Source organism: Lissotriton helveticus, chromosome 2_1 (assembly GCF_964261635.1).
Source record: "Lissotriton helveticus chromosome 2_1, aLisHel1.1, whole genome shotgun sequence".
NCBI classification, from domain to species: domain Eukaryota; kingdom Metazoa; phylum Chordata; class Amphibia; order Caudata; family Salamandridae; genus Lissotriton; species Lissotriton helveticus.
This window is the reverse complement of record NC_136059.1, coordinates 358186021-358209762: the sequence shown is the minus strand read 5'-3', so window position 1 is coordinate 358209762 and position 23742 is coordinate 358186021. Positions and strand designations below refer to the sequence as shown.

At 50.3% G+C, this 23742-nt stretch overlaps 1 protein-coding gene across 4 annotated transcripts in view; it reads left to right on the top strand.

The window, feature by feature from the left end:
- CPLANE1 (ciliogenesis and planar polarity effector complex subunit 1) overlaps positions 1-23742 on the top strand; it is a 2766109-nt gene that overhangs the window by 1523402 nt on the left and 1218965 nt on the right. For all 4 annotated transcript variants that reach the window (XM_078674971.1, XM_078674972.1, XM_078674970.1 and 1 more), the window contains exon 32: positions 11237-11435. In XM_078674971.1, the coding sequence (XP_078531097.1) occupies positions 11237-11435 (199 nt within the window). The remainder of the gene's footprint in view (positions 1-11236; positions 11436-23742) is intronic.

Below are 23742 nucleotides of genomic sequence, written 5' to 3'. Positions count from 1 at the left end.
ACATTTCTGGTAAACGCTTATGTAATGGGTCTATACAAGGATGCAAATTGAAGTCCCCCATAATCAACAAGTTATGACCAAGGTCTTTCATGTTATTAGAAACAAAAGAATTTAGTATAGAAATATCATTCCTGGCCTCACTATCATAGATAGCATTATAGAAGTTCACTAAACCCACACAAACATTTCCACCAGATAAGGCCAAGCCCATTACACCTGTATGCTTGGCTTCAATTCTACGTACTCCACAAGGTATTAATATAGAGATGAAAATTACAAGGCCCCCCTTCGGCCTACCCCTTAAGGATGGCAAAGCTGGTACATAGAAGGCCTTATAACCTTCCAGAAAGAGGTTGCAACCCACCTCCCAGGTTTCTTGTAAACAGATGATTGAGAACTGTTTCATATAGGTCACCCAATTTACATCACACATTTTTGTCGCAAGACCGGCGATATTCCAGGAAACAACATGACATCCTGGGTTAGTGGCCACCATGTTATCTGAATCTATATTTGTAAGTTCACCTGTAGCCACAGTGTCCTGAGCCGCAGGTGCCATCCGTCAGTCGCACATCTCAAGCCCAGATAATGCCTCATACCTGTTCTGTGTAATTAGATCCGAGTCATGACGGTAATGGCCAGCACTGGTACTCCTATTATAAACATTATTCAGTCCGCCTGACCTACAAGAATTCGTGATGTTATAAAAGAATTGGGTATCTTGAACAGGAGTATAAGGTTCAAGCCCCTGCCTGGTTAAACTCTGTTGTGGTGTGGGTTTGCAGAGGTGTGCATAGAAATAACCCAAGGGGCGTACACAAATGCTGTTTACATTATACACCAGTGAAGAAGCTCTCAAGAGAACAGTTGCCACATGCTGAGGTTGCTTGAAATTAATGACTATACAGTCTCCAGAGCCAGATTTTTTAGAAGGTCCCACCCAATTTACGCGTCTAACTGCCATTATGTGGTCAGAATATGCGATGGGAAAACCACAGTTTTTATTAAGCCACGCCACCGTCTTGTTTTTCAGGGAACTGTGTGATTCATCATAAGGAGATGCAGGATGTGTGCCACAAGGGGGAACATTTGTCAGTACTGCCACAAATGGAGCACAATCCGGTGGTAGATTTAAATAACGGTTATACTTTGGGGGTCTGGGGGTTCTACTGTTTTGTGGTGTTATCGATGGTTGTGGCTGCGAAGCCGATACCACTGGGGCATCCCGTATATTGGGTCTATCAGGCCCTGCTGGTGCGGCTACAGCAGTATTCCCCCTACCCATGTTCCGTGTGTCATTAACTTCAGCAGAATCTTTCCCTTTCCCCCCACAATGAACTGTGCCACCAGATGTTACAGTTTTTTGTGATGATAACAGACCACCCAGCCTTGTAACTTCCTTTGCTAAGTTATCAATCCTGTTAATTAGAGGTTTAATAAACTCTTCTAATTTTGTTGTTAAAGAAACTTCAAGGTTTTTTATAAAGGAGGCAAATAAATCAGAATTTAAATTACCCCCACTACCATTACTGCCTGTAAAGACAAAAGGAGTTATTGCAGCAGGGCAGCTAGACTTTTTGCCATCCTTTTTATTAGCCTTAGAATTATTATGTTTACCATTATTTTTTTGAGATACAGTTCTACAAGTTCTCAGGGGCCTAGCTTCAGTTTGGGTCTCATTCAATACACCGATTTCATCAATCAACTGTACCAATGGGTCAGAATAGACATCAACACTCACTGTAATGGGTACTGGAGGATCAATGGGAATAACATTATTAGTATTAGCATCAGAATCTATAGGTGGAGTAATGTCAGGAGATATTTCTAGTAAGTCCCCTGTCCTAGAATCCTTCCCCAACGATGCACGTCTACTATTGTTAATCTGGTTAACTTTCCTGACCAGAAAATTATCCATAGACGCAGGGCCTACCATCACCTTATCTGTTTTGGGTTTAGACATCATAAGTGATGAGGCTATTACCATACACACAAATACTCTCTAGTCTATACACTCACAAGAAAAATGATAACACAAAAATACTAACAATTTTAAAAGTGGAGTCTTACGTGCACACGGCACGATAACCTTATGGATGAGGCGATACAGGGTCCCTGGCCCAGTCCAGTCTCCTCTGGCCTCTGAGGGCCACAGAGGGCCCGCCCTTTGCCCGGGCTTAGCCCCGGGCGCTCCCGCGCGCGTCCCGCGGGACGAGGAGGCGTGTTCTCCTTTATGCGTCTCCCGGCGCTGCCCTTCTGCGTGTGCGGCGTCCCTTAGCGCTGAGGCAGCTGGGGGTTGTAGGCACAGCGTCCCCCTGGCGGAGCCAAGCCCGGCCGAGGACACCACGGTGCAGGAAGATAATTGCGGAGCCAAGCCCGGCCAGAGACACCACGGCGGAGCAAAGCCCGGCCGAGTGCACAGCTGCTATCAGTAAAACGCCTCCCCTGACAGACACTATTCACTTTCAGTTTAAGCGGCCAGGAGACACACGTGCGCCTTTAGCGCTGGCTCCTGGCTGCCTTAACTGAACTTTGCTGGGCTGAGAAAGTCACAGCTCCGTTGGGCGTGAATTTCTCAGCTCAGCAAAGGTTAGTGAGGCCCTCCCCTCAGTGCCGAGAGATAGCGTCACTGATTGCCTCGCACCTGGGCACTTCAGTTTTAAGCCCTAAAGTGCCCAGGGTCGAGTGTCAATCAGTGACACTTCATCACAGAGTGGTGTGGGGTCAGTAGTCTCCCTGACCCCATCCCACTCTGTGATGACGATTGGACTGCTGCCTTCCCTCATTGGCTGACCTAAGGTCAGCCAATGAGGGAAGGCAGCAGTCCCAAGCCTCCTGGAACCTCCGAGGCAGGGCAGAGCTGGCTGAAGGTAAGTGTGATTTATTTTCATTTTATATTTGGTGCGTGCGTGCATGTATGAATGTTTGGGAAAGAATGTTGTGAATAAATGTGTTTGTGTGTGTGTGTGTGTGCCTGGTTGTGAGTGTTATGTGCAGGGCTTTATGTTATGTTATGTTAAAAATTATTTCTATAGCGCAACATACACCGGTTAGGTTTCTTGGCGCTTAGGGACAGGGCGCAGCGCGAAGGAGGTTTAGATGGAGTAGGCAGACGTGAAGAGCCAGGTTTTAAGCTGCTTCCTAAATTGAAGATGGTTGTCAATTAGACGTAGGGAGATAGGAAGAGAGTTCCAGAACTGGGGAGCCAGCATTGAGAAGCACAGCCCGCCATGTTTGTTTCGTTTATATCTTGGGGTGCTCAGGAGGCAGTGGCAGGACGATCGAAGGGTGCGGGACGGACTGTATTTCTTAATTTTGCTGGATATGAATGCCGGGCCATTGTCCATCAAAGCTTTGTGGACAATACAGCCTAATTTAAATGCACAACGTTGGCTCACAGGGAGCCAGTGTAATTGTTGCAGCAGGGGTTTGACATGGTGGCGAGAGGAAAGTTCCAAAATAAGCCTGGCTGCATGGTTCTGTATCAGTTGTAAGCGTTGCACTTGATAGGCTGGGATGCCGGCATACAGGGAATTTGCATAATCCAGTCTGGAAATAATTAGCGCCTGGACTCCCAAAGTGGCTGCTTCTTTCGAGAGGAATCTTATTATCCTCTTTATTTTCCGCAGCGTAAAGAAGCAAGCCGAAACCACTGAGTTGATTTGAGGGTTCATAGATAGATCCTTTCCTATCGTGATCCCCAAGCTCTTCGCCGTTGCTGCCGGGGTGGGGGAGATCCCAAGTGGATAGGCCAAAAGTTGGAGTTCCAAGGACTGTTGTTACCACCAGTCAAGATCAACTCAGTTTTGTTCGGGTTTAGCTTGAGTAGGTTCAGGTTCATCCAGTTGCTAATATAAGTCATGGTATCACGTAGGTGGAGTTCAGATGAACTGGAAGAGTGTAGATTGAAAATTAATTGCAAATCATCTGCATAGTTAAAGACCAGCACGTTCCTCTCCCTCAAGGCAGTGATCAAGGTTGCATGTAGAGGTTAAACAAAAGGGGAGATAAAGAGGAGCCCTGCAGGACTCCGCAAGGGAGTCTGCCTTTCGTGGAGCTATAATGGCCCAAACGAACAGATTGAAACCTGTCTGACAGAAACGATTGGAGCCATTTCAGTGCTTGACCTTCGACCCCTGCGCTTCGGACACGGTCGGCCAAGATGTTGTGGTCGACCGTATCAAATGCTGCCGAGAGATCAAGGAGAATTAACCCCTTCAGTGCTGATGACGAGCCCAGGCTCGTCATGCAGCACGGTGCTCGTGTGCTGGTGACGAGCCTGGGCTCGTCATGACAGTTAGAACGCTTACACGCGGGGATAATTCCCCCGCTGTGCTGAGCGTTTTAAGGAACGGGTGTGGTCATGACGAGCCCAGGCTCGTCACCAGCACAGGAGCACCATGCTGCATGACGAGCCTGGGCTCGTCATGAGCACTGCGGCGCCGTGCCCAGCCCCCCTCCCCCTGCGCTGCGGGGGAATTAGCCCCGCAGCGAAGGGGTTAAAGCCTGTGAGATGTTTTGATCTGCTCCTCTGCGAAGATCGTCCATGACCGACAGGATGACTGTTTCGGTCGAGTGGGCAGGACGAAATCCGGCCTGGTTAGAATCTAGGAGAGAGGATGCTTCTACAAAGGAGCTCAGGCAACCTGCTACATGGGACTCCAAGATCTTGCCAAGATAAGGTAAGAGGGAGATCGGGCGGTAGTTACTCATGACCAGGGGGTTTGCACCAGGTTTCTTCAAGATAGCAATAATCTCTGCCACTTTAAAGGACTCCGGGACCTGTCCACTACTAAGAGAAGAATTAAGGAGAGAAATAGGGGGATCAGGGCAGGCCGTGAAAGCTTCACGCAAAATGTGGGGAGGGCCGCTGTCGAGAGGGGAGCCTGACTTGACTTTAATCATTAAATCAGAGAAAGAATCAAAAGTGATAGGCAAGAATTGATTGAAAGCAACAGGGGTTTGACTGCTGGGGCTAGAAGTGAAGGAAATATTAGAATGGGGAATACTTGATTTTATTACAGTAATTTTCGAAGAAATAATGATTTAGTGAGTCACAGAGCTGCTGAGATTGCTCGGGCTGTGCCGTTACTCTGGCCGGGCTAGTTAATTCCTCGACAATAGCGAAGATTTCCTTTGCCTTATTAGCTGAGTTCGCAATTTTTGCGGAGAAATGCTCCGTTTTGCACACAAGTATGGAGGATTTGTATGCTCTGAGGAGGAGTAAGTAAGTTAGTTTAAGTTCAGGCTTGTAGTGACATCTCCACCTCCGTTCAGCTTGACGAAGTTTTAATTTTGCTTCTTTGAGCTCTGGGGAAAACCACTTTTGGGCGTCGTGGGGTCTTCGTGATTTAATTTTTTTATAAGGAGCCACTGTGTTGCAAGCATTCTCTAGCCAGATGGAAAGATTGGTGGCCTGACTGGAAGTTGAGCAGTCTTGAGTCAGGGGGGCTGTATTGGCTAATATTGTGTGAAATTGCTCTATGTTTGCTTGGTTCCAAGTCCTGGCTGTCATGCTGCCCGGTTTAATGGAGTTACCTGGGCTGATAATCGGGGTTGTGAACATGATCAGGTAGTGGTCGGACCATGCGCAAGGAATAATAGTTATAGGAGAGATGGTTAAGTTCTGCGTCCACACTTGATCTAAAATTTGGCCCTTAGTGTGCGTGGCCGTATGTATGTGCTGAGTGCAGTTTAAGCTGACCAAGGTGTCTGTGAAGTCACGAGACAAGGAATCTTCCTTGCTGTTCTCGGGCCAATAATTAAAATCGCCAACAATCAACACCCTTGTGTGATTGATCACAAGTTGTGCGGTCAACTTTAAGTGGGGGGAAAAACGGGGGGTGCTCTAAAAGGGGCGTGGCAAACTTCTTAAAGGGGGGTGGCCTATCCAAGTAGGGGTGTGGTCTAAATCAAGATAACTAGTATTGTGTGCTTAAGAAAATCATGAAGTCGCATCAAGTCACAGAATCACCCAAAGTAGCGTTTTCCCATATATCACAACTGTAAAACACCTTCTTATTACACTGCAATGGATTAGTTGCGGCAACTAATGTGTAACTAGAGATTGGGTCAGCAGAACGTACTTAGGTCTCATCAGAGAGGTATAGCTTGGTTCCTATGACAACTGAGCGTGGTACCCACAACTGGGCGTAGCCGCTGCATTTAGGGAGTCCGCCACAACTACCAACAAGGTGATGGGAATAATTCTAACATGAATTGCTGTCAAGATTCGGACTCATGAATCCCTCAATCTCTGCACTAATGCACAGGATGGAAAGTGCCAACAGGTGCACAGGATGGAAAGTGCCAACAGGCCCAGAAATCAGGTGAGAAAGAGAATCCCTCTGTCTTTAGAGAACCAGGGAATGGGAGCAGAAGAGCAGTGTCGAACTGGAGCCCACCTCCTTTGCACAGCTCTGTTTCAAGAGACAGCATCCCCTGTCGTGGTGCTCAAAGGGGAGGAAAGCTGACTGACTGTAGGACTGAGGGCATGTGCTGTACAGATAATACTGGGCGTATAACAAGGAATAGATTCCTTATGAAACAAGCCGTACTGGTTTCAGCAGTGAGTGGTACAACAGTGACCCGGGGGCGTGCCAGGAATCTGACTGAAGGACCCGGCGCACTGCTGCAAACACACTACAAAGGGGCATGGCAGGAGAGGTGCTAACGGTGACCCAAGAAAAAGAGAGGGCGACAATGAGCAACTGCGAGGGCTGCCATCCAGATGTGAACTGAATTATAAACTGGAAAGCGAGGGCAGCTATTGGGCTAAAGTCCAGAAGAAGTCTTGAATATGGATCTCCCCCCAGTGGTGTAACAAAGGCCCCCCACATCCCCCACGATGCAGGGCTCCCCAAGCTCATGCGTGTGGTCAGAGGGGGCCCCCTCCAGGTACTTTGCAGGGGGGCACCTTCAAGTTTCGTTACACCTTTAACAGGTAAGTAGCAACAGGGCAACCTGTAAAGAGAAGGCAGGCCCGCCGGTAGCACGTGTGATCATAATCTCCACTCCTCTGCAAACTCCGGTTACCGGTTACCTTAGGATGTGAAGGGGGCTCTGCGGTCCGCGCTGATCTCCGGTGAAGCCGCTGTCGCCGGTGGGACGCGCCTCGGCCTCAGGTTCAGGCAGCTCTTTTCCTCGATGACGAGCGCAAGGGAACCCCGGTTGCTAGGGGATGCCTTGCGCCTCTCCAGACGCAACGTAGCTCTGCCTGACGAACCTCCGCGTTGCTGAGGGAAATCCTCGTTGCTGTGACCAATCCGAGCGCGGCTCGGAAATGACGATCCCGGGCCGGTGGTGGTGAATACTGGCAGGGTATTTTCAAGGCTCCTTCTCAGGGCGGCGAACCCGGCCTCGGGCACACCACACAGCTCGAGGGGCGGCGGTGGAGTCAATGCGCACACAGCGCTCGGGGCAAAGCAGGCGCTCCAAAGTTCCTCAGCGGTGCGTTAATACACACACACAGAGCCCAAGGGACTCGATCCTGGGGCAGATCACGTTTGAGGCAGAGCAGGCCTCACGACCTTAAGCCCCAGCTGTGTGCCGATGAGCACACCGAGACAGATTTCACAGGGGGCAGCTTCACGAAGGCACAGCGCAGAGATCCACACAGCAGCTGGAAGGGTGGGTGCTGGAGAACTTTTGTATCCCTGAGTTCCCAGCTCTTCTTAGGCCCTTGGAGACAGGCAGGTTTCAGAGGGGCAAAGCACACAGCACAGATCCTCTTCAAGTCAGGGGGACACAGCACTCAGCAGACAGTCCCTTCCTCAGCAAGCACAGCAAGTGTAGGTCAGCTCCCAGACACTCAGCACGGATTCCTTCTTGATCACAAAGTTTCCCAATCTATTTTTACTGGGGCCCCAGTCCTACTTTTATACCCCAAAAGTATGTGCTCTTCTTGTGTGATGGGTCCTGGACCTAATCTAAACCAGTTCTGGGTGCACTCTGCCAGTGCACCTCTTCTTCCTTTGTGAGTGTGGGCCAGGGCCATCAGACGCACCGCAGAAGGTGGAGCCAGCATTGTGGCAGGCAGGCACAGCCCTATTGAGACCCAGGTGCTACTCCTCCCACCACTCTACATGCAGATGGGTCTATTCAGCCTTGTGCTGACTCAACCAGCCTCCTGGAGCCGCCCCCAGCTCCTGTCACTCACAAACCAGACAGTCAGTACACAACCAGGCAGAGGCAAACAGAAAGGTTGAACAGGAAAATAGCCACTTTCTAAAAGTGCTATTTTCAAACATAGAATTTAAAAACCATCTTCACTAAAGGATGTGTTATTAAATTCTGAGTTCAGGGATATCAGATTCCATATGTCTATCTTGCCGTTATGGGAAGATATGCAGGTAAACATGTCACACAGCATTCCCTATGTTATCCTATGGGCAAGATAGCCTTTCAATAGTGAAAAACGAAATCGAAATTGGCAGTATTTCACTATCAAGACATGTTACCCACTAGTAACACCAAACAAAAACCGGGACATCTGCTCACCCTACCTTTGACCTTTGAGGCCTGCAAATAGAGCCTCCTTTCTAGGCCCCCCCAAAAAACTGGGGGGCTCAGCCCCCTACAGCACCCCCCCCACTTACAGCCCTAGTTATGTGTATGTGAGCATGTGTGTGTGTGTCCCGTCTGCCCCCTTCCCCCAAAACTTACCAGCCGCCACAGATTTGAGGCATATTTTCTAGCAGCGCAGCTCCAGTGGTTATCTTGCTGGACAGCGGGGCGTTACCTGGGAGAGGCCTCTACTGAAGCTGGACCTTTATTGTTGCTGGCAATCTACCGTCTGCTCTTACTGGGTGCCCAGCCTGCCTCGACCCATTCAATGCAGGTAACTGTAGCGAAGGCCTGTATGCTCGGAATTCATCTTCTATCCCGAAGAGCCCCGCATTGTAACCCCCTGCTGCCCGCTGGTTGTCCTAACGCGAGGTGGGGGCCACTACACTACCCGGGAACTGTCGCTACTTAAAGTAGAGTCCCTTTTTTTTTAGGGACAACTTCTCCCTTTCGATAAGCTGGCAGAAGAGAGCGTACTCACCCTAGTGCATTCCTTCTCCACAGGCAACTCCTACTTGACTACCAGCATCTCTGGGATCGATGTGAGGGCGAGCCCGCTACTCATCCATTGTCCACACAGTACTGACTACGGGCCCTGGCGTTACCTTATCACTTGGATATACAAGGCCATCCAGGAACTAACACCTGCCCCACTTGTTCCGCTGCGTCACAAATGGGAGGAGGTGTTTAGGAAACCACTACGTGATGAAGTGTGGGAGCGCACTCTAGAATTCCCGAAGAAGGTTACCCAGAACTCCTGCTTCAAAAATATACCATTTGTTTTTCTGCACCAGGCCTACCTGAAGCAGGCGCAGCTGCAACGCCACTAACCAGAGTCACAGTTTTCTTGCCCTCATTGCCTGGCCGCTCGCGCAGCATTCCTACACATGTTTTGGGCCTGTCCTGCCTTGCAACACTATTGGGACACTATCCATGCTACACTGCACGAGGTCACGGAGCTTCCTAACCTCTCTTCCTGGAAAGCCTGCTTGTTAGGTATATTTAGAAGCAGGTAGCATCACAAAGTTCAGTCATGGTTTGAAGCTCTGGCCCTCCTTCTAGCCAAGCGAGGAATCACACTGCAGTGGTGCGCTCTCGCTGGACCACCTGTAGCGGCCGGGAAAGGGGCAGTGAATAAGTGGGGCGCTGCAGAGGAAGATGCGCTCCATAATGAGGAGGTGCGTAGAGTGCGTCGACCCCCCCCATCTCCCCTGAATAGGCCATGTTGCTCCATTGCGTTCGTCAAACAATTGACAATGACACTGCATCCCTGCTGTTCACCTGTGGCTCCTGGCTGACTGCCCTCTCTAGGGACTGAGGTAGACCTTCTCGCTCGAGACCACCTTCACTGGACACATGTACATTGCACACCGGTAACCTCTCACAGTGCCACTATGCGCTCTCCCTCACCTAGGCCTGTAGCCCCAGCTACTAAGGAAGCATCAACATGCACCCGCTCAACCCTCCCCTTCCCCCCTTGTCACTCACCCCAGGTTGGCAGCTGGTTATCTCCATATCTTTCTTTTCTTGGTTACACACACAGGAGGTCACACTTTCCTCGGGAGAGATCCCCAATGCACTTCATCCTATGCAGCCTGTTTTGTGATTATTGCATGTAATGCTGCCTCAGTATCATTAATGTACCCTTATGATTTGGCTGTATTTATGTGTGGTAAACATATGTATGGCATTTTCAATATTGAAAACGCAATAAATGGGTTAACAACAAAAAAAGTAGCAGTAGAAGGGTTGATCCTTATGGTAATCCACTGGTTAGATGGAGTTTTTCCGATCAGTTGTGGTTAAGATGATGTTCAGGAGGTGATGTAGTGGTCAGTGGGTCCAAGTGCTACTGACAAATCAAGAAATGAAAGAAAGCTGATCTTTCCATCATCCAGAGATTGGTGGAAGTAATTGAGTAGTTGAATTGTTGCTTTTTCAGGCCTGCAATTGGGGTAGAAGTCGGATTGAAATATATTCAAGAGGTTATTGTTCGAGATTTGGGCTAAGAGTTGACTGGGCACTACCTTTTTAATGATTACTGCCCAGTAAGAAAGTTTGGTAACATTTTTCAGGTTTTAGTAGTTGCCAAGATCAAGATTTAGATTTTTCAAGAGGGGGTTTATTTAACTACAACTTTAGAGCTGAGAACTGATGCCTTAGAGCTTCTCAGGGAGCTTAAAATTTGTAGACTAAGAGGTTCATGGGCACCAGTTTTGATAAGGGCAGCAGGAATATAAAGCCATAAACATCATCTCATTATTTGTTGGAGGTAATTATTTTGGGATGTCTAGTGAGTTTAGTAGCTTGAATGTTCACCATTTTGGGATGTTTCTTTTTCATGAGTGATTAAGATGGTTGCCCATTATTTTGATCCCTCTAATGTAGAGTTTAAGAAAGATTTGAAGTACTTTTTTTTACATTGCAACAGCTCTCTGTTTTCACAGCTCTGTGTTTAGATTGCTTACATCTCCAGTACCTCAATCGAATGCTCACCCAGCTTTGTTTTATGCCATTTTATTTCATGTCTGTTGGTCAGCACAGTGGGCTACTGATGTTCCAGTTGTAAAAAAGTAACAGTGCTATAGTTGCTATGGATTGACTTGTGTTATTATTTTCATGACTTTTAACTCTCTGCACCTATGTGTTTCCTGGCTCTCTTCATTGACAGGCAGCCTCCTGTGCCTGCTTTATCTGATGGACATTCCTCCCCAACTAAGCCAGTCTTCGATGCACAAATTATGCAAATCCATGCTGCTGTTAATACCAGCCCACCAGATACCCCGGATAGGGAACACAGAACTCAGCCACAAAATTCCTCCGAAGCAGTCAGACAGATGTTCCAAGATGAAATGTTCCGGTTGCTGCAGGTAAGAACATAATAAAGTTGTACTTAAAAGACGTGACATGTTGGTATATTGAATGATTTCTGAATGAGAGCAGTCTTCTGCAAGCCTGACTAGGTGCATTATTTACTGTCATATATATTAGATCTCGTATTATATGTGGCATTCTTAGGTGAGCTATCCATGTGACAATGGGCAAGTGAGAACTTGAATAATATACATGACCAGTCGCATTTCTGAGTAATTAATTGATGCTTCTAGTTTGCCTTTAATAAAGGTGCTAGTGAATTCTTCTCTGAAAGGTTGGTCGGTCTGGTCCAGATTCATACACATCTTAGATCAGCCACTCTGAAAGGTGACTAGGGCTTGCAATAAAAACGCGGGTGTTAAGCAAAGTCAGGATCTGATTTATAGGAAATTCTGCTAGTGCATTGGGGTCAAATAATGTGCTGCTGAATTGCCATTAGTGTAAGAACCTCAACCAGAACTAAGTATAGTGAGATGATACCTCTGTGAAAGATTGTGTCTAGAGGCAAGTTAAAATAGGCCTTGTGCACGGTCAGTTGCATCTCTGACAACATAGGACTTGCTCTGCCCTAGCACATATAAGTTGCATGATGCAAAATAAGGATGCAATAATGATGATGAATGAAAAAAAGGGCTACATTTTGTATGTATTGCTCCGGTAAAAGTAGCACTTTCTGTGGTAAACATATCTGCTAAATCCAGAGCTCAAGCATTCAAAACTCTCTAGCAAGAGCGAAGACACAGTAGCATCACTATTTTGGTTGATAAATGTTTTCTAATTTGGCTGATGACTGTATCTGAAAGAAACAGGTTAGTATTAGATTCCTTACCTTAGAATATCCCCAGGCGTCAGACTGGATCCGGAAACTTTTGCGTAGCAGTACACTTGCGCGTCGGTAGGCGTCGTCTGCGGTCCGCGTCCGTCCTCGGCGTCGTTGGCGCTGGGATGATGTCGCTGGAGTACTTAGGCGCCGCCCTCGCGCGCTGACGTCAGTTCCTATTTTTTCCGCGCCAGCAAGCGCCAATCCGGGAACAGTGGTACCCTTTAGTCATTTTTTGGCTGAACTTTTTGGTCTTTTTGATCATATTTTTCTAAGTTGAACAACTCCGATGGTGCAGGTAGGGATGCCTGGGTTTAAACTCTGCGTCGACTGCAACCGACTGATGTCGGTTACCTACCCCCATCGCCGGTGTCTTCATTGCCTGGGGCCTGACCACGATGACAAGTTGTGCCCCAACTGCCAGGCCTTGACGTCGAAGGCTAGGTGGGAGCGGTCCTGCAAGGGCCTCGAGCTCCGGCAGTCGGCCCCGCACCGTTCGAGGTCCCGGTCCGGAAGGAGGTAGAGGGACCGGTCGCGGGGCCGGAGTCATCACGGCTTGGAAGTCCTCAGGTAAGAGGCACAAGAAGTTGAAGAGGCGACATCGCTCTTCCGACTCCCCCCGACGCTCGCACGATGCGACCGGGGGTTCGGGTGACTCCGCCCACGCGGCTCCTTCGGAGCCGCAGGCATCGCGGCTTGCTCCATACCCGCCGGTCCCTGGGCAGAACACGACGCCGGAGGAGATCGACGCCTTCCTCATGGCCATGAGGTCGCTCACTCCTCTGTCGGGTTCCGGGGCGCCTTCGGGCCCAGCGGCCCCGACTGGGAGCCCAAGCGGGCCAGTTGCTTCGGCCCCAGCACCGTCGGGGGCTTCGGCCCCAGCGCCGTCGGGGGCTTCGGCCCCGGCGCCGTCGGCGACTTCGGTCCCGACGCCGCAGGGCTCTGCCAGATCCAGGCCCGAATCCGGGTCTTTGCCGGTCGACCTTACGACCTCGCCGGCGCGGCTACTAGGGTGTCGCCCCCGGCGCCAACCACGGTCGACGCTGTCCCCAGTCCTCCCCTCGGTCCGGTTCCGACGCCGGAGCGGTGTCGCTCGACGCCACATTCGACGCCGATGGGAGATTTTTATTTCTATGATCCGGCCCCATCATTTGACCCTGAATACCAGGGGATGGGTGGCGAGGCGGATTGGGAGGGGTCTGAGGACCCTCTGGCACGTGAGTGCCAGCCTTATCAGGACTGGGCAGGTGAGCTAGGGGACGCCAGTGGTCTGGACACTTCGCCAGCCACTGGCTTTGTCTCCCCTCCTACCGTGGCTACGGAGGAGGGGGCAGCCTATAGTGTGGTGTTGACGCGGGCAGCCAAGGCCTTATCCCTTGAGCTCCCCGTCGCGGCCGTGAGGACTAACCCCCTCACGGAAGTCCTTAAACCGCAAGCAAGCTCTTCGGAGCCTCTGTTGCTTTTTAATGAGGCCTTGTCTGACGTTCTTCTGGGCACCTGGTCCAGGCCCACTACAGATCCGCCTGTAGATAGGAACGTGGCCAGACGCCACCGCCCGGCTCTGGGCGACCCTTGCTTCCTGTCCCCCGATCCCACCCCGAGAGCCTGGTCATACAGGCCTCTAACTCCCAGACCGCATTCTCGACGGCTCCCCCCGATCGGGAATCCAAGAGGTACGAACAATACGGCAAAAAGATGTTCTCCTCCCTGAGTTTGGGGTTGCGGTCAGTTAACACCGCGTGCCTCTTGGGCCGTTATACCCACTCTCTGTGGGACACGGTCACGGATGTGCTGCCACAATGTCCGGAGGAGGCCCAGACTAAACTCGCCCAAGCCCTGGCGGAGGGTCGAGATGCGGCACGGTACTCCATCAGATGTGGACTGGATACCACGGATTCGCTGGGTAGAGCGATGGCAACGACGGTGGCGATTCGTCACCACGCCTGGCTTAGGTCCGCCAACTTTTTGGCTGATGTCCAAAATACCCTTATGGACATGCCGTTTGATGGCCGTGGCCTCTTTGGCGACAAGGCAAACAGTGCGCTTGAGCGCTTTAAGGACTCCAGGGCTACGGCCGAGTCCTTGGGCCTGTCGGCCCCGCGCCAGCAATCTGCTACCTTTCGCCCCTTTCGTGGCCAAGGAAGGGGCGCCCCCACACATCCTGCCAGCCACGTGCCGCAGACTAACATCCAGCGCGGTGGCGGACGTGGTAACCACTGTGGCGGGGCTCAGGGACAACGGCGCATCCAGTCCACATCCACCCCCGCAGCATCTGCCTCAAAGCCTTCCTAGTCCGAGCTTTTAGCCCCACGAGACGCCAGTGGGGGGCAGAATTCGCCATCACCTCCTCCACTGGCGCGACATCACATCGTACAGGTGGATGCTGCAAATCGTCCGAAGGGGCTACTCCCTCCCCTTCGAGGCGACCCCTCCAGCCATGCCACCGCAGTACCACCACGTGTCGGGGGATCACTTAAATCTTCTGCGAGAGGAAGTCAAGGCCCTCTTGGCCAAGGGGTCCATCAAGCACGTTCCTGGGCATGAAGTAGGGTGTGGTTGTTACTCCCACTACTTTCTGGTTCCCAAGAAGGGCAAAGGGGGCCTACGTCCTATCTTGGACATGCGAAACGTCAACGGCTTCCTCCGGAAGGAGAGGTTCAAGATGCTGACACTGGCTCAGGTCTTAGCTGCCCTGGACCCAGGAGACTGGATGGTAGGCTTGAACTTGCAGGATGCTTATTTCCACATCCCCGTCCTGCCGGCTCAGCGGCGCTACCTGCGGTTCACGGTAGGCCACGAGCACTTTCAGTTTACCGTGCTCCCCTTCGGCCTTACCAGCGCCCCACGGGTGTTCATGAAAGTGATGGCGGTGGTCGCAGCTCATCTGCGCATGTTAGCAGTTTCAGTCTTCCCCTACCTCGACGACTGGTTGTTGAAGGCGGGCTCGACCCAGACAGTCGACAGCCACCTCCAGACTAGGGCCGACCTCCTGCACCTGCTGGGGTTCTCCATCAATGTGCCGAAGTCGCACCTGTGTCCCTCTCAGAAGCTCCTCTTTATCGGAGCGGTTCTAGACTCGGCACAGTTTCGGGTTTATCCTCCCTAACATCGGGTTCGGGATATTCAGGCTCTGATTCCGATCTTTCAGCCTTTATCCCGAGTTTCAGTCAGGTTGACGCTGCGGCTTCTGGGGCTGATGGCCTCCTGCATCCTTCTGGTGCATCACGCCAGGTGGCGGATGCGGGCTCTGCAGTGGGACCTGATGTTTCAGTGGGCCCAGCATCAGGGCAACTTGTCCGACCATGTCGTGATCTCGGAGGGCACTGCAAGACAGTTGCAGTGGTGGCTCACGGACCGCGTATGGGTCAGCAGCAGATCCTTCTCCCTACCCCAACCGGAGCACGTAGTTGTGACGGACGCGTCCCTCCAGGGCTGGGAAAGCCACATGGGAGAGGCGGAGTTCAGAGGCCTCTGGTCTCCGGCGGAGTCCCAGCTCCATATCAACCTTCTGGAGCTGCGGACGATCCGACTTGCACTGAAGGCATTCCTCCCCTCTGTCCGCGGGAGTGTAGTGCAGGTGTTCACGGACAACACTACCGCCATGTGGTACTGCAACAAACAGGACGGGTGGGGTCGTGGACCCTATGCCAGGAGGCTCTGCGCCTCTGGCAGTGGCTGGAATATCAGGGCGTGACCCTGGTGGTTCAAAACCTGGTAGGTTCCCTGAACGCCAGGGCGGACGAACTCAGCCGTCAGTCCATGATAGATCACGAATGGCGCCTGAACTTGGACGTGGCGTAAGGCCTCTTTCAGCAGTGGGGAGGGCCTTGGTTAGATCTATTCGCCACAGAAGAGAACGCGCAATGTCATCAGTTCTGCACGTTGGAATTTCCAAGGCGGCACTCACTCGGAGACGCTTTTCGTCACGAGTGGAGTTGCGGTCTATTGTACACCTTTCTGCCTATACCACTTCTGCCCAGAGTGCTGAAGAAGATAAGGCGCGATCGGGCCCAAGTCATCCTTGTGGCTCCGGACTGGGCACGGAGGTTCTGGTATCCCGAGCTACTCAGCATGTCTGTCGATCCCCCGATTCGTCTGCCCCTTCAGGAGGACATTCTGTCGCAGCAGCAGGGGGCGGTCCTCCACCCGAACCTGTACAGTCTCCACTTAAATGCGTGGAGATTGAGCGGCGGCAGTTGAGGCCATTTGACTTGCCTCCTGAAGTCTGTAATCTCATTCTGACTACCAGGTGTCCCTCCACAAAATCGGTATACGCCTGCAGGTGGAACAAATTTGTGGCATGGTGCACAACAAAGGCTGTGGATCCCCTTTCTGCTCCTCTTTCAGAGGTTCTCCTCTTTCTTCTTTCTCTTGCCCAGCAGGGCTCTGCTTTGGGCACTCTAAAGGTTTGGCGCTCAAGGCCTTCCTCCCTTCCCGGTCGGTCGATCCAGGTCCTGACGGACAACACGACCGCGATGTGGTACATCAACAAGCAGGGAGGAGTGGGGTTGCAGTGTCTCTGCAGAGAGGCTCTGCGCCTCTGGTCCTGGGTTCAGGACCATCGGATTTGTCTGATGGCAAATCATCTGGCCGGAGTGTTGAACGTTCGTGCAGACAGTCTCAGTCGACAGTTCTCTGCCGACCACGAGTGGAGGCTTCACCCGGAGGTGGTTCGTCACGTCTTTCGGACGTGGGGGACTCCTCAGGTGGACCTGTTCGCCACTCGTGAGAATGCTCACTGCCTGTCTTTCTGCAGTCTCCAGTATCCGTTGCAAGGAGCCATGGGGGACGCGTTTCAGTTGAGTTGGGAAAGACGACTCCTTTACGCGTTTCCTCCCATACCTTTGATTCCTCGGGTTCTGAGGAAGATTCGCCAAGACCGGGCCCAAGTCATATTGGTCGCCCGGATTGGCCAAGAAGGGTGTGGTATACAGATCTTCTCCACCTCTCCTCTCACCCGCCGCTCCGTCTCCCTCTCAGGGCAGACCTTCTCTCTCAGTTGGAGGGGCAGGTTCTACACCCCCACCTTATACCACACAACAAGAGAGTGTTAAAACGAGTGACAAATACAGTAGATAGACAAATTTCTGATTAGGACGCTATTAAATCCCAGAAAAAGCAGTTGTATGCAGTAGGAAAAATAGAGTGCACGTGCTCAAAGTTCTAGCTAAAAAGAACCCTCAGGCTCCAATAGAACATTGGTAGCCAGTTGTCTTCATTGGGTCCTCTTTAGTAGCTAGAGAAAATGGAGGTGGGTTAAAAAGAGTATGGACCACTCCTCAAAATTACTTTAATAAGAGGGTGGCTCTAACTCCCTTAAAAACAGTGAGTGAAAAATGTGATAAATTTTTCTGGACTAGAAGAAGGTTTATACAATGAACCCTTTAGTCCAATTCAACAGGTGAAAGAAAAGAAATAGTAAAAAAGTACGGTCAACATGTTTCTGCTTTAGGAGCGGTAATTAAGCTCAGCATTCTTCAGGACCTAAAAATACAATATTCAACCACTCAGTTACCAGAGCACGCTAAAGCGCTCGGACCTGAGCAGTGAACATGCGGATTTGGGCGGCGGATGTGGTCGCTTGTAGGTGTTCAAGCGGGGAGCCGTTTGGAGACAAAGACCAAACGTGAAGATTTCCCTCTGCCGCTATGCCCATGGGGCACCACACCTCGTAAAACAATATTCTGATCGTTTCCCCTACAACAAGGAGGTTAATGATCTTGAGGAAGAATTTCCTAAAAGGAGCTTCGACAACTGCAGGTCGTATGGTTACTGTATTTGTCACTCGTTTTAACACTCTCTTGTTGTTTGGTATATGGATTTATGAGGGGCATGAGAGTGTTTCCCCTTGGCCCTTACTCTCTTGTTGATGAAGCTCTACACCCCCACCTCCAGACATTACACCTTCATGCCTGGAGATTGAACGGGGCAACCTGAATTCCTTTTCTCTCCCGCCTGACGTGGTGGATGTCATCTTGTCAGCCAGGCGTGACTCCACTAAGACCATTTATTCATATAGATGGTCAAAATTTGTCACTTGGTGTGGGGAGAAATCTATTGACCCTTTGAGAGCCCATTTGTCTGATGTTCTCCAGTTTGCTCTCTCTCTGGCGCAGCAAGGGCTTGCTGTTGCCACAGTTAAGGGCTATCTTTCTGCGCTGTCGGCATTTCTCTGCTTGCCTGACCAGCCATCTCTTTTTAAGTCTCCTGTAGTTTTAAGGTTTTTGAAGGGCCTCACAAATAAGTTCCCTCCTACTCCTTTTATTGTGCCTCAGTGGGACTTAAATATTGTCTTGACCTTTTTAATGGGTGCTCCCTTTGAGCCTCTTCACAAATGTCCTATAAGGCTTTTGACTCTTAAGACAGTCTTCCTCGTTGCAATAACCTCAGCAAGGAGGGTAAGTGAGCTTCAAGCTCTTAGTTCCAAGCCCCCTTTCTTGGCCGTTCATGCTGATTGAATGGTTCTTAGGACCAGGGCTGCTTTTCTCCCAAAGGTGGTGACTCCTTTCCACCTTGGTCAATCCATTACCCTCCCTACCTTTTATCCTCCCCCACACCCTTCCAAGGAGGAGGAGAGATTACACCGTCTGGACCCCAAAAGGGCGATGTCCTTTTACCTGGACAAATCTAAAGACTGTCGATTGGATGACCAGCTCTTCATTGGGTTTGCTGGCTGCAAGAGAGGAAGAGCGGTCCATAAAAGAACTTTGTCAAGTTGGATCGTCCTCTGTATAAAGATCTGCTACTCTTTGGCCGGTAAGGAACCACCACAGGGTCATTCGACAAGAGCTAAATCTTCAACCTCAGCATTGGCTAGAGGTGTTCCTGTAGAGGATATTTGTAGGGCGGCAACTTGGTCTTCCCTCCACACTTTCGCGAAGCATTACTGCTTGGATTCCGAAGTGAGGAGGGACGGCCACTTTGCGCGCTCTGTCCTCCAGGATTTCCTGGTTTAGAAGAGTGGACATCCTCCTCCGGGAGTTGGGACTGCTGTGGGACTCTATTCACAAGGTGAGGAATCCACACGGCAGATGTATCTATCAGAAGAACAAGTTACTTACCTTCGGTAACGCTTTTTCTGGTAGATACAATATCTGCCTGTGGATTCCTCACTGACCCACCCGCCTCCCCGTTGTCCACACTTCTATACCAGTATATCTGTATTGTGTTTATTTTGTGGTAAAAAAAATGTGTTATTTCGAATGTTTGCTTACATTTGCTTCACACTGTGTGTGTTATTTTGACTATCGTGTACTGTGTATACTATGTACATTACTACTGTCATTGGTCTGTCCGTGTGCCTCGAAGGCACGGAAAAAAGGGCGGAACTGATGTCATCACGCCGGCGTGGGCCTATTATAGGCGTCGGTGACGTCAGCGGAGTCGCGTGCGATGCCGTGTCTCTATGACGTCCAAGTCCACGTCGGCGCGAGGCTACGAAAAGAATTTCCGAATGTTGCTGACGCAAGGGGATATTCACAAGGTGAGGAATACACAGGCAGATATTGTATCTACCAGAAAAAGCGTTACCGAAGGTAAATATCTTGTTCGTTTGTGGCATAGTTCTCTAGTTTGTTGTCTGCTGCTGTGGCTCACCCAGCGCGGGGACACGCCGAGATGGCGTAACCAGGCGCTTTATAAGCTGTATTATTATTATTATAATATCTCTTTCCAGCCTATTAAGAATGGTTCTGATAGAGGACAATATTCCTCCACTTTTAGGCAGGCACGATACGCGGATGGTGACCTTGAATGCCTTCCAAATTGTGTTCCTCTCCGGAAGTGAGTAGTTATTTCTCTTGAAAAAATTGTTAAGCTGTTGCCTCAGTTCCTCGAAAGGGCACATCTAGCAATAATGCTAGAGATAGCCTGCAGGACACGTACAGTGAGGAGTTCGTTGGAGGACTCAACGTAAGCAAAAACAGCGAAAGGTCTGAGTAAGTGCGTGCCAAGTGTGCTACTTCGTGCACCCAAGAGCTCAGCCCCTTAGATAGAAAGTAAAGGAGTTTGTCAGTTCCGGTGTCAAAGACCCCCTTAATTCCACCACCAGTGGTCGGGGTTCCCTTTGAGCGGGTTGGTGTGGACATAGTATGTCCATTCGAACAACCCACAGCCTCAGGAAACCCATATGTACTGGTAGCAGTGGATCATGCTACTAGGTATCCAGAAGTAATTGCCCTTATGTCTACTACAGCTCCTGCAGAAGCTATAGCCCTCATTGGTACCGTTACCAGGGTAGGGTTCCCTAAGGAGGTGGTTTCTGACGAAGGTGCCAAATTCATGTCAGCTTACCTAAAACATGTGTGGAGTGAACCACAAATTCACTACACCTAATCACCCACAAACCAATGGTCTGGTTGAAAGGTTCAACAAGATATTAAAAGGCATGATCATGGGGTTCCCTGAAAAAAACTCAAAAGGAGATGAGATGTCTTCCTGCCATGTCTGCTCTTCGTTTACAGGGAAGCGCCTCAGAAGAGAGTAGGGTTTTCACCCTTCTAATGTCTGTTTGGCCATCGTTTAACGGGACCACTTGCTCTTGTAAAAGAAGGCTGGGAGAGATCCCTCTATGAGCCTAAGCAAGATGTGGTGGACTATGTACTAGGCCTTAGCTCTAGAATGGCAGAGTACATGGAAAAGACATCCAGAAAATCTTGAGGCCATCCAACAGCTCCAGAAGCTGTGGTATGACCAGAAAGCTGCACTGGTTTCAACCAGGGCAAAAGGTGTGGTCGTTGGAGGTGTGGCTCCAAGAGCTCTCTAAGACAAGTGGAGTGGGCCTTACCCTATCTTAAAAAAGAAAAGTGAGGGTACCTACTTGGTAGAGCTGGGCACTTGCAGGACCCCCAAGAGGGTGAGCCATGTGAATCGCCTGAAACGTTTCTGTGACAGGGCTGATGTAACAATTCCGATGGTTACTGACGAGAATCAGCAGACAGAGAGTCAACCTCTCCTTGACCTCCTCTCCTACAGCCCCAAAGCTGGGTCATGGATGGAGTTATCTACTCGGATACCCTCTTTGACTAACAGCAGGCTGACTGCAGGCAGGTCCTATAGTAGTTTGATTAGCTTTTCCCCTTAGCCCCCAGTCAAATGCACTGGTGTACCCAGGATGTGGACACTGGAGACAGCTTGCTTTTCAAAACAAAGATCTATCGCCAGTCTGACCAAGTTAAGGAGAGCTTCAAGCCCTGTGGTTCTAGTCTCCAAACCTCACCCCCTGGGTGAAAAGCTATAAATAAGGTTTTGTGTGGACTACAGCGGTCTCAATTCTGTCACCAAGACAGACACACACCCCATCCCAAGGGCTGATGAATTGATAGACAAATTGGATGCAGCCAAATTCCTCAGTATCTTTGACTTACCTGTAAGGTACTGGAAGATTGGTATGGTACCAGGAGCCAAAGAAAAGACCGCATTGTTCAGTTTACTGTTACGGCCTTTGGTTTAAAAAATGCCCCCGCCATCTTCCAAAGGTTGCTTCTTTGCATAGCTGAGAGTAGTTTCTTAAGTCTGGATCTGTCAAGTCTCCACTGTCTCAGGCTCCGAGTCCGCCGATTGCGCCTCTGGGTCCCGCTGTATGGGGATCTTGCGGGTTCCGAATTGTAGATTGGTCTGCAGCTTGTCTGTTTTACCCATGTTTATCAAGGCAGGTAGGTCCTCTTATGTACGATGTGTCCACTTTGCTGGGTGTAGGGGGTCGTGCACGTAGTCGAGACCAGGTCAGAATGAACAGAGGTCACGGCCTACGGGTATCCACCATCGTCAATCTACCTGCTTCTAGGACCAGCCTCTGGTCTTTACTCTCTTGGGTTCTTCACCAGAAATGTACAAAATATACGCTCATACATGGGGCCCTCCTACTACAACACGGAGGCACAGCCAACGACCCCCGTTGTGAGCAATATCTTTGCCTCAGCACCGCAGAGCAGAAAGGGTTGGTGTAGACTGATGGCCCGTAAGCTGTTGCACCTCTGTGACGCTGTGGGTTCGATTCCCTCTATTCTTCCTGCTAGTGGCTAGAACCCCATGTCAGGGTTGAGACTCAGTCAATGCGTGCCCGAAGGTCGCAGCGCAGGATTAGCCGGAAGAGGCCTTCGCTCACAGGGTGTAGATGTTGCACCTTCCACGTGTGTAAGGGGAGTTTACTGAATGCTGCTTCTATTTAGGCCCTCCAGTGCAGTGCCTGTCTCGCTCAGCCTCATCCACTTCCTTCAGTTATACCCGTTCTCACTGCCTCGTCCCGGGGGCCACGTTGGCTGCCTCATCCCACTTGCGGCAGTAGCGGTGTCGCAGGGATTCTGCTCCTACACAGAACTGTGACTTGGAACCTCAGTGAATTAGGGTGTGCCAAAACTCACCTTAGTAGCCAAAATCCCCTACCAGACTAGCAATCAGTGTCTCATTGGTTCTTCCATACCCCCAATTATTAAACAACCCAGAACATGAACTTAGAACACCTCAGGTAACGTGGAACACATGAACACTCTTTATTATACTAACATACCGGTCTAGAACAAGGAGTAAATGAAGACACGTGCAAGTTTTAAATATTTATTTCTAATGCCGTGTTCTCAGGCGCAGTATCTTAGCTAATACAAGCAAACATATTATAAGCAACAAGGTTATCAGCATAGTTACTAGTCCATAAAATACAAAGGGAGAAAGCATGTTAAAATGCTAAAGGGAAGAAGGTTAAATGGCACCTCAGTCTTACCCTCCCTTGCTAGTATATTATATTATATCTACAGAAGGTCTCTTTGGGTTTTAGAAGGGCGGTCCCATACCTCTGGCCTTAGTAGAAAGGGATCACATCATCTTCTACACCAGCTCTCTGCATGCGAATATTCATCAAGTGTGTGTGCATGCTCTGCGCAGTGCATTATTAAACGCGCCAAAAGCCAGAGTTGGCCACAGCTGCATATGTGTTATGTCTAGGACGTGCACTGATCAGACCGAACAACAACCACTGTGTTGAAATACCAAGAAGGCCTAGGCACTCACTGTTCAGACATAGCTTACCAAGCAAAGCTGATACTATAGGAAAACATATTATTCTCGTGTGAAGTAAAATATTCTACTAGGCTCAAAGCATTAATAACAATATGTGCCGTGTGCAGAAGCAGCAGAAAGGAAAAATGGCATTTAAACTTCTAATAAGCTCATGCTAACTTAACACAGTGTGAAGGCAAAGCCTATCTACATGACAGCGGAGCCACCTCCAGTCCTCCCGCAACACCCCCCACTTTACGCTGGCTCTGTCCTCAGGGAGGACCAGTCTCCTCTTTCGCATGCCGCAGCTCTGCAGCTCACCCCCACACCGCACGGTGATCGCGAGCTGACTAGCCGCATGCCCACAGTGCATGAGGCGTCTGCTGCAGCGGTGAGCAAACTCCAGCCGTACCTTGGCTCCCAGCTGGACCAGAGGGCACTCGGGGGGCGAGGCGCAAGTCCATCCCAGCCCGCCGTCTGCCCTTGGGGGC